General features: G+C 39.4%; 1 protein-coding gene across 1 annotated transcript in view; it reads right to left on the bottom strand.

Annotated features, from left to right (window-relative positions):
• Positions 1-12,037, bottom strand: part of LOC126365886 (helicase SKI2W) — a 155,122-nt gene that overhangs the window by 131,372 nt on the left and 11,713 nt on the right. The window contains exons 4-5 of the mRNA XM_050008586.1: positions 10,863-11,161; positions 6,827-6,997 (exon numbers count right to left, since the gene is read on the bottom strand). Coding sequence (XP_049864543.1) covers positions 6,827-6,997; positions 10,863-11,161 — 470 coding nt within the window. The remainder of the gene's footprint in view (positions 1-6,826; positions 6,998-10,862; positions 11,162-12,037) is intronic.

The following is a 12,037-nucleotide window of genomic DNA, read 5'->3' as shown; positions in this document are numbered from 1 at the left end:
TTTGGTTTGTAGCTGGCACAGTACCTCCAGTAGGATATCTTTGGCTTCCCTCTGACAACCATGCCTCCATCCTTGCTACCATCCCTGTTTTCCTTTCCCTGTTGCTTCATAACCTGGGTTGTGAGTAACTAAATCCACTTTCCTTTCTTCCCTTTCTTTCCCCTCTCTCCTCCCTGATGAAGGAACATTTATTCCGAAAGCTAGGAACTTAAATTTTCGGTTGTTTTTTTGTGTATCTATCGGCTTTACTGAGCTGAGGTAAGTACTGGCCAGCCCCTCTATCTCTTTGTTAGTAAAGGTAGAACTTTATCCCTTTGCAGAAAATGTAAAACCCATCTTTGCAGCCCACTCCTCCAACCTCTTCAGTGTACAATGCAACTGATTAGTCACTATTGTTGTGCTGGCAAGGAACAGAAAATGGCAAACTTGTCCACAAATACAGGGAACTGGCCAGGACCCTTTGCTGTAAAAGTTATGCTGTTTATGGCTATGGCAAAGAGGGTAACACTTAAAACACTTCCCAGGCGAACACCGTTTCCTGTTCAAAGATATCTGACAGCATGTCACCACTCTGTACCAAAGAAAGCACTTAGATAAGAAGGACTGAATGACTAAGCGGAGGTGGGCACGGAAGCCCTGTCACTAGAGCTGCCCTTGAATACTGTGTTTCCAAATAGTGATGCATGCTTTACTGATGTAAAAGAATATACCAGTATAATGCTGTTTACTTAGGAAAGCCTGCTAGATAGCTGCCTCTAACAGAATCAGGCTGCTGACAGTGGCTTGATACTGCCTAAATCCACACAGAAGGCTAAGGCGCTGCCTGGGCTCTAGTATCTAAACCAGAAGATGGTTGACGTTTTGCTCCAGGGTCTTTCCTACACGCCTCATTAACGCGATGGTCTGGTAACTACTGAGGCAAGTTCTGTCTTTTTCTGGTTTGACGATACGTATCAAAATGGACTCCCTCCATGAGTTGGAAAATTGGCCTGTCTGCCATATTGAATAAACACATTGTAAGAGGAGTTCCTTTGATGCCATTTTCAAGTTACACAGCTTGCAGCATTGTTTTTGGTTGTTACTGGGTGCAGTTTCACAAGCCGCAGACAATGCCAAATCTATCTGCCACACAGAGAATGGGCAGTTGTGGGACTCAGAACTGCTGCACCTGAGGTCCAACTCATCCATTTTTATGGCGGTATGGTAATGACACAATGCTGGATTCTGGCTGGCAGTGGCAGTAGTCATCATAAAATGCTCTTTCATTGTCTGAGCGACGTCTCCAAGCACTGTTTGGAGATACCTATTATTTCACCATCACAGCTGCAGGCAACCACCTACATAATCTGGATGTCTTCCCACACCTCCTAAGAACAAGTGGAGCAGTTGAGAGATCCCTGGAATGCTCGCCATAACCTTTTCTTGCTCTCCTTGAGTGTACATCTGCCATGGCTCTCGCAAATCGAAAAGCTGTGAGATTTTGTGCTGATGGGTGGCACTTAAATGGTCACATAGTCTTGCATTCCTGACCCAGGTTGCTGAGTGGCACACATCAGTCCACCAAGCTACAGGATGCTTACTAATATGACATGATGACTTCGGGATAGATCACTTATTTGACCTGATTCACACATTCTTGGGTGTTTGAACACAACCAGCTGCTTGAAAAGAATCCAGTTAGCTCTGCTGATCATCCATCTTGGCAATGATCTTTCAAGGAGAGCTCCATATAGTAGATGAATCCTGAATGAAAAGTGGCCATTGGGATGTAAGACATGAGCAACATTCCTTTGAGTCAAATCTGCAAGGGCTGGGGAACAGAGCAGTAGGTAGTGAACCTTTCCCCAGTCAGGTCATCCTTGCGATGGTGGGTACAGCTCCGTAGCAGAAGGGTGTCAGTAGCTCTAAAATGTGTTCCTTATAAACAAAAGCATAGGGGGCTTTCCTGTGCTAGGAGTTTCAGTTCCTTCCACATGTGCCCTGAACCTATTGATGTCCCACTGTAGCATGGGGAAGAACTGCTTATCAGAGCCGGAGTGGGTGATTACTTTCACTTGTCTCCCTGACTGGGTGTGGAGCCTGTAATGATTGGGATGGAGGCTCAGTCCAAGATTGAGAGTGAGATGGTTGCCGCAGGCAGACTTCATCTTCCTTTGGCTATGAAACAGAATCATTAGAACCATCAGACAGAATGATGATGATATGCTCTGATCATTTACTACAGGGTTTTGTCTGCTACTGAAGCTTCCCATTTGGTTTTTGCTGGAAAAGGCTTTGTAGGAACAAGTGCAGACGTAGTATTGGCAGCACTGTTGTGTTTAGCAGCTTCTGCCTATGGGGATGCTGCGAGTTTTGCAATGTTGGCTATTTTTGATGTTCTTGGGGGTGGCGGGGGGGGGGGGGGGGGGGGCAGAGGGGGCTATGGGCTCTGATATAATAGCACCTTTATAAGTGCACTGACAAGCAGAGGTTCTGACACAAGCAGCCTTCATTTGTGTATACACATCAGATTTTGGAATAGGCTTTTTAACAGCTGAAGTGAAAGAAGTAGTGCATGTGGGAGGTTGCATGGCATTATAGATCCTTTTAGCCTCTCTGTACAGGATATGCATCAGTAGTTTCAGGTCCCATATCTCCCTTTCATCAAGGTAGAAGCTACAGTCCCTACTCCAGATGAGGTGATCCCCACAGCAATTTACATACTTTGGAGGAGTTGAAGAAACAAGTCTTTCCTTTTAACTATTAAAAACACATTCTGATCAGCAACATGCATTATGTTACTACAAATAAAAGTACAGTGAATAATTCATAAGTTAGGAGGACTGGCTATATGAGCCCCCTTGTGAGGTTAGGTGTTGATACCCACTAAAGGTACACCCATTATGGTGGGAGTAGATAAATTTAAGATTAAGGATTTCCTTTCGGTCCTATGAGTAGCTATGGAAGTAAGTGTCCACCCAGAGCCCTACTTGCCTGTGTGAGCCTTTTACAAATGAGATGTGGCAGATTTCCTGGAGGTTACTCTCAAATGACAGCTCTGCCTCAACAGTCATACATCCCATTGGTGAACAGCATTTATTTAGACTGAGGAATTTTTAAATGTGGTTTTTACAATTCTTGTGACTGAGGGATTTTATATGGAGGTTTTTACTGTCCTTGCAACTTGGGCAGTTAACATTCCCACTCCCTGTGGCACATATTGTTCCACCAGTGCACTACATGGCAGCTGCTAATGCATGCCCAGAACTTACATTTACAGAGGACTGGCGGCGTTTATCAGTCCCTGAGTCCCTGGCTCAGGAAATCGAGGTTTGCCTTTGCCAAGCCTGTTCTCAGCAAATGAATGCAGATCCTTGTAGGTTATCATTTAACACCACTTGTGTGCAGGGGAAGGGTGGCGGAGGGAAGGGGGAGGCAGCATGTGTGGCTTATCAAATGTGCTGGACATGACAAACAGCTAAAACTGATAGAGCTTACAAACAACAAAGGAGGAGGATACCATAAAAGTAGTACCAAATGGCAAGAACAAATACTAAGTAGTAACAGTCTTAAGGAACGATTATGATAGTCCCATAAGACTGAAAGGGAAACAAAACATTACATAAAAATCAGCTTTCAGAAACATGGAGGTGGCACAGTGCTTAATGATTAAGGCTTTACAATCCTATCCTGAAGAAGAATGTTGCCCGATTTCTGTTTTCTACAATTTTTAAAAATACTTTTAGACAAATTCTGGGACTGTGCCAGTTGTGTTGCTATCATGATTTACTGTATGCACTACAATAATGCAAAAAGCAAAATTTTGGGTTTTCATAGCTCAGCAGTCATCTACATACAACACATCTTACTAACAGGTACTAATCACTGTCTGAAGCTGCAGAGAGATGAATCATGATCAGAAAAACAGCACAAATCTGTTTTGTGCTCTGACAAATCACTATAAACTATGGGGTATTTTGAAGAAATATTTTAGATAGTGAGACTATATGGCAAATAGAGCTGCTGGCCACTGTAGTGCCCATTGTTGAATAATAAGATACTTGTTTTATAATACTGTATTGTTTTCCTGAAAACTGCCTGGACATGAAGTTGTTTCACAGGTCAATGTTAACATCAAGTTTGTAAGAATATTCATACTGCTTGTTTCCTGCTGCAATTAGAGACCTGTTACATGATCAGTACTGTACTTTCACATAACAAAGGACCCAGTAATAACTTGTAATCTGTGACAGGAAGATTTTATAAGTACCATATGTTGACATAGCAGACATACAAGTGCTTAAACAGGGATGGAACAAATATCCTCCCTGAATGAGAAATGGTTCAAATGGCTCTAAGCACTATGGGACTTAACATTTGAGGTCGTCAGTCCCCTTGACTTAGACCTACTTAAACCTAACTAATCTAAGGACATCACACACATCCATGCATGAGGCAGGATTCGAACCTGCATCCGTAGCAACAGTTCTGGATTGAAGTGCCTAGAACTGCTCAGCCACAGCGGACGGCCCTGAATGACAGCCAGGCCAGTAATTAACTTGGTCAAGATGCAGTACAGTAAGAAAAACACTCCACCCGCTATTATAAAACCGTTTTATCAATTTTTTATTGGATACTGTGAGCACATGGTGTTTTTCAACAATGGATACAAGCATGAGGATAATGTCAGTAGCCCTGCTATGTTCCCTCACTGAATCATAAAAACCCATTATCAAGGCACTTCTCAGTGTAGAACACAGAGCTCTGGAAGATCAATAAGATACTAAAGCAAATGAGATTTCTGATTGGGGAAATTTCTTGTCTGCTCAGACTCTCTTAGTGCTTTACAAGTCATTCAGCAAATGTACCCAGCAGATAAGATAGTTCAGATGGTCCAAGACACTATCCTATTTCCTACAAAGACAGAAAAATTAGGTGGAATTCTGCTGGACGAATCTGGATACACTGGGATCTAGGGAAATGAGATAGCTAACTGATCAGCGACAGCAAGGTGCCACGAAAACACAAGAGTTCACTGTAATATCCACACAGAGACTGTAAAGTCATGGGTAACAAAGAAACATAGTAGGAGAGGTAGTGCCAGGAAACAACAAGCTGCAGTCAGTCAAGCTACCATTATGATGATCATTCACTTCCTTCCAATCTCAAAGGTGGCATGAAGTTATCTTCACTCACCATTGTGTCAGACATAGCCCAATGACATACGCTTACTCTTGCTGCATGGGGATCCACTGAAATGCAATGATTGTGGAATAATACTGACAGTCATCACATCTTAACATATCTGGTACAGAAAAATATTGAAATTTTGTGTGGTGCCAGAGTCCCTACAATACTTTATTGGACAGAGATTTTAATGTATTTCTGAATTGCTGATCCATCCTACTAACTGCAGTATCAACTGGCAATATTTCTACAATAAAATGTTTTAGCAATACTTTGTGCAATATTTTAATGATTGTGTTTTACATGTTTAATCTTTGTCTTTAATTTTAACTGTGGTGACTGCTGTACTGAGAACAGGAAATGCTGAGCTCACTGTTTAGTGCCCAAAATTTATATCAGCCAATACATATCCTTCTGACCTTTTCATATACTTCAAGGACCTCACTCATATCTGCAACAGAACTCTGTGATAAAAGGGCTGTAATTCCAATGCAAATCAATTTCCACCTCCAAAGAACTGTGCTTATAAGGCTGACAGAGTGATGCCTGCATAGTATTAATTATGTAGTTCACCATTTTGTGAATATGGATGGTAGAGAGTGGTAACAAGTTCATAAACTGGAAAGAGTGACACAAAATTGGCAGAAAAATGAAGAGTGAAATTGTGCTACAGGGCACAGAAGTCGCAAATGCATTTATCCTTGGCATGTAATGCCCAAGATCATATTTAATTAAGACTATTTGAAGTACACAGCTAAGATTCAAGATGACAGTTATGGAACTATAAGAAAAAAATGTAAATTAGTTACAAACAACAGTGCGCACACACTTCACTCAATATGTAAACATCACTACAGATATTCATATTTAGGTTATGACATGTTTGATATGGCGATGATGTAGTACAGACAAATAACGAAATTCTGCATGACCGCTAAAGTGTCAGAACATTGATGCTGTCATTGACCTCCAGAATGGTTATTTTCAGCTCAGCAATGGTTTTGCGGATATTGATGTACCTCGTTTTTAATACAGCCCCACAAAAAGGAGTCGCATGTGTTCAGATCCGGAGAATATGGTGGCCAATCGAGGCTCATGCCAGTGGCCTCTGGGTATCCCAGAGCCAGAATGTGACCCCCAAAGTGCTCCTCCAGGACATCATTCTCCTGTTTCAATGGAGTCGAGTTCCGTCTTGCATGAACCACATCTTGTCAAAATCAGGATCACTTTGGATAATGGGGAAGAAATCATTTTCCAAAACCTTCACGTACCTTTTGGTAGTCACCATGGCATCAAAGAAGATTGCACCAATTATTCTGTGAGTAGAAACTGCACAACACACTGCCATCTATTGAGGGTGAAGAGACTTCTCAATTGTGAAATGCAGATTCTCAATCCCCCAAATGTGCTAATATTACTTAGTGACAAACCCAACCTAATGAAAGAGAGCGTCATTGCTAAACCAAACCATACTGTGCATACTAATTCCCATCATGCCCTGCAGCCAACTGTGAAGTTTGAATGTCCTAACAAAAACCGTTCAGAAGTTATGATAATTTTTGCAGAGTTCATTAATTGTCACCTTGTATAAATGCTACTTAAGAAGATGCAAAGTCAGAATGTAAAAAGAATTAATGTTGAGCAAAATAAAGAACAGTACCTGTTTTTGGAAGTTGTCAAGCTCAAAGGGGAATTTATGTGCCATATCTGGAATTTTCTGGTGGAAATCTGAAACAGGCACCATGACGTCCACAGCTTCAGCCCACTTTGTTTTTGTTGGCTGTTTAATAGGTGCTGTTTCTGTAATTTTCAGTACTGGGATGTTATCCTTCTATAAAATAAAATGGCAAAGTTCATGTAGGTATTTTTTAGTAAAGTGTATTTTTATAAATATATTTCTTACAAAATTTACAATAGTATATAAAAAAATCCTTTACTCAATACTTGAAATAATATGCAATTCATATTAGTTCTACGATTAATATGTCCAAGCAACTACCAAGAATTTTAGTGGCAACACTCATTATGGTATTGACAATAATGATGAAACTGGCTTATAGAAACAACAGTTGAATCACGAGTGCCTTAATATTCTGACACATGCACTATTAGGCACTACAATTAGCAAAATAATTGTGCATAAGAGCACTTGCTTGTGATATCTACAGCTTAAAGATACAGAAAATGAGGATCAAGTTAAGTGAAATGATCATTAATTACTTAATGAAACTAATGAAGTACAATTTGATTTTGTGACTGTTTAAGTGGGGAAATAACAATATTAGAGAAGAAAAGTTGCTACTCACCATATAGCAGATATGCTGAGTCGTGATAGGCACAACAAAAAGATTCACACAATTATAGCTTTTGGGCACTTTTTGTTGTGCCTATCACGACTCAGCATCTCCGCTACATGGTGAGTAGCAATTTTTCTTCTCTAATATTGTTACATTCCATCCTGGATTTTCCATTGTTTGATTTAAGTGGGAAATACATGATTAGCATTAAACAGCAATGTGTGATTGCGAACAGACACATAAAAACTGTTTGAAGCATTTAATGACAACAACACAAAAAAGACGTGAAAATATATGAAGTTATACAACATAACAAAAATGGAAAATTCTAGATGGAATAATAAATATATCAGGAATATCCACTGACATTACGAAGTATTGATCAAAACCTATGGATCATATTCTATTTCTTGCAACCAACGAAGAAAATAGTGAAACTCATATAACCAGCTGGGGAATTACAACCTGACAACTTACTGTATGAGTAAAATACCTATATAAAAAAATAATAGTACTAATTTGACGAGTGAAAATCTGTACCAGGTTCAGAACTCATTTCTGAATTTCCTACTTTTTATGAGCAGCCACCTCTATACTACACTATCTCAACACGCTTCCTGGCCCAAAAAAATACCCCCAAGGAACTTGATGTTTGTTTCTTACATTTTAGTTTATCATTTCGAAGTGCATTTCAATGTTATTACTGAGATATATAATACTTTTAGTATATTTAGTGAGGCATGAAATATATATCGAAAAGATAGACTGCATGATGTAGGAAGGGCAATGTTCACTGCTGTCAACAGAAACATAGTGCATATCGCGGTCAAAACTGAGCCTGATTGCTGAATTATCTGGACACACGTAGCAGGCCTAGGTGAACTCATGTCAGTTTTGGAAGTTTTTACCAGCCATTTGATTCCACCATAACTGCTGTAGAATCATTCAGAGAAAGTCCGTGTTCGGTAGTGCAGAGCTGCTCAGATAAGAAATCTTAGTTGAAGGTGACTTTAATCTTACGAGTATAGACTGGGGACACCTGTGGATTCATTGCAAGCGGTATGGACAGTCTTGCAAAGTACTTTTAAAAGTGCTTTCCAAAAATGCCCTTAACAACTAATTGGACAACCCACATGCAACAGAAATAGTTTAGATCTTGCAGCTACAAGAAAGACTAAACTTATCAATGATGTTAGTAGAGACAGGGATTACTGATCATGATGTCATTATTATGATGGTTACTAAAGTTAACAAGTCTATCAAGAAATCTAGGAGAGTATTTATGCCAGAAGAAGTAGATAAGTAGTTATTCGCACCCCACTTATACAATGAATGAATATCATTTAATTCCAATATGATGGACATTCAGAAATTATGGGCAAAGTTTACACTGAGGGCAAAATGCGTTCTGGAGATGAATGCACCACATAAGTGGATTATAAACGGAAAAGACCCACTGTGATTTAATAATAAAATTCAGAAAATGGTGAAGAAACAGAGATTGTTGTACTCTCAGTTCAAAAAGTAGTGCACAAGTATCAATACTTAAAAGTTAGTACCAGTTTGGGCATCCTTAAGAAGATCAATGCACGAACTGCACAACTACTTTCACCACCATACATTGGCAAAAGATTTTGCCAAGAATGTGAGAAAATTCTGGTCTTACATAAGATCACAAGGCAGGTCAAATAAAACAGTCATTCATTGATCAATCTGAGGTGGCCATAGAAGAAACCAAAAGGAAAGTTAAAGTTTTAAATTTCATGTTTAAGAAATTACTCATACGAGAGGATCACAAAAACAAACCATCATTTGACTGTCCCACAGGCTTCTGTATGGAGAAAATAGAAATAATTACCCCTGGCACCGAGAAGCAATACAAACAGTTAAAAACAAAGTCACCAGGTTTAAATGGAAACCCAGTTTGATTTTACAGAGCGTACTCTGTGGCATTGGCCCTTTACTTAGCTTGCATTTATCATGAGTCTCTTGCCCAGAGCAAACTCCCAAGTGACTGGAAAAAAGTGTGGGTGACTTCTGTATATAAGAAAGGTATAAGAATGGACCTGCTTAATTACAGACCAATATCCTTAACATCACTTTGTTGTAGAATTCTTGAATATGTTCTGAGTTCAATGTAATAAATTTCCTCAACACAGAAAATCTTCCGTCCATAAATCAATGTGGATTTAGAAACCATCACCTGAATGCAACTCAGCTTGCCCTTTTCTCATGAAATCCTATGAGCCAGGGATGAGAGCAACAGTTTGAGTCCATTTTCCTAGGGTTCCAGAAAGCGTTTGACACTGTGCCCCATAGAAGACTGTTGACAAATGATCGAGCATGTGGACTAGTTTCCCAGATATGCGAGTGTCCCGAAGACTTCTTCAGTAATAGAATCCAGTACGTTGTTCTCAATTGCAAGTGTTCATCAGAAACAAGGGAATCATCAGGAGTGCTCCATGGGTGTATGATGAGACTGTTCTTATTCTTTATTTAAATAAATGATCCGAAGGACAGGATGAGTAGCATTTTATGGTTGTTTGCTGATGACTCTGTGGTATACAGAATGTATCATTACTGAGTAGGAGGATAAAAGATAACTTAAAATTCCTACTTGGTGTGACGAATGGTAGCTTTTCTCAGTGTGGAAAAGTGTAACTGCATCTGGATGAGTAGGTAAACACCAATCCTGTAATGTTCAAATGCTGCTTGACATAGCCATTGATTAAATATCCAGGTGTAACATTGTAAAGTGATATGAAATTGAAGGGTAATAGAGAAGATGAATGGTCAACTTTGCTTTTTAAGAGAATTTTGTAAAGTGTAGTTCATTGATAGAGGAGATGGTATATAGAAGACTAGCGGGAGTATTCCTCAAGTGTTTGGGATCCCCAACAAGTCAGATTACAGGAAGACACAAAGGCAATTCAGATTGCTAGATTTCTTACTGGTACATCTGATCAGCATTCAAATATTATGAAGAGGCTTTGTGAACTCAAATGCGAATCCCTAGCAAGATGATGTTCTTTTTGTGAGGCACTGTTGAGGAAATTTAGAAGAACTGGCATTTGAGACCAATTGCAGTACGATTCTACTGCCGCCAATGTACATTTTGTATAAGGAACATGAAGATAAAGTGACAGAAACTAGGGCTCTTATGGAGGCTTATAGACAGTCAGTTTTCCCTCAATCTATCCGTGAGGGAACACAAATGGAAACGACTAACAGTGGTATGTAATAGCCTCTGCACTGCACTTCATGGTTGCTTGAGGAGGGGGGCTGTAGATAAAGTAACAGTTTGTACATAAAATCTTTAATTTCATGTTTCATAGATATGTATACAAATATAACATTTATAGATTCCTGTAATCAGGAAAAACAATACAGTTACATTACCTCAGGAATAACTTTCAGATCCTCTGCTTCTATTTCCAAACTTCGAATAACAACATTTTTGTCATCTTTCTCAACTTTTGTTTCAGATTCTGCCTCCTTCCACAGATCTACAAGGTGCTCCTCCTGTTGCAATATATTCATGAGATTGACTTCTGATTCTTCTGTCTCAACTTCCACAATGGGTTTAGTTTTCTCCACTTTTGGCAATGCAGGAAAATCTTCTTTTCCAGTTCTTGGAGTAAAACCATCTGGCATGAAATCTATTCCATAATCCAAGCCTGGAGCCACTGTCAACAAATCTGAAAAAAAAAACCTTTTCCATAGTTACTATATAATTCCTGTTTATCAACGGCAGCAAAATATTATGCTTTTTCTTTTCAGTAAGATATCAAAGACCATTTTCTCTGCTGAGTCCACTAGTTAGTGTAAGCATCACATAATCAACCTGGCAAATATCTGTCAATTAGAGATAATGCATTTGAATGACTATGTGATTGGTCTCTCTCTTCACTCATTTTACTCTGTCTGATTCATTATGGTTAACTGATGTTAGGTTTGGTGTTAAATTAATAAATCTATTTTGCCATGTGTGGACTTCCAATTTTTATTCACTAACCAGTACAATGAGCAGACAGACAGAGATGCAATTGGAAAACCATTGTCACATATTATTGCACACTTGTTTATGGAAGGCTTCGAGGAACGTGCATTAGAGTCGGTGGCTTTGAAAACTGTGTGTTTTTTTCAGATATGTAGATGATACTTTTGTTGTTTGGCAATGAGAACTTGAATGGCATTTTAGAACATCTGAATTCAATCCACCTGAATATTCATTTCATGATGGAGGTGGAAAAGTATTGCTGCCTTATCTTCCTTGATGTGTTGGTCAGGAGGAACATTGACGGTACATTGAGACATGCTGTTTATAGGAAGCCTACTCACACTGACTTGTATCTACAGGCTGATAGCTGTCAGCACCCATCTCAATGTCAAGGGATACTTGGTATCTTGGTTCAAAGGGTCCATGTCATTTCAAACCCTGAGAGTCTGCCAGTTGAGTTATTTCATATTGAGATCACCTTCCATAAGAATGGACATACTGAAAGACAGATGAGACATGTTGTGCTAGTGACCGACTGTGCACCAGTTGAGCGATGGTAATGAGTTAGTGACAA

Source organism: Schistocerca gregaria, chromosome 4 (genome assembly GCF_023897955.1).
Source record: "Schistocerca gregaria isolate iqSchGreg1 chromosome 4, iqSchGreg1.2, whole genome shotgun sequence".
NCBI classification, from domain to species: Eukaryota; Metazoa; Arthropoda; class Insecta; order Orthoptera; family Acrididae; genus Schistocerca; species Schistocerca gregaria.
The sequence above is the reverse complement of the archived record's forward strand: the minus strand, read 5'-3'. Positions and strand labels throughout refer to the sequence as shown.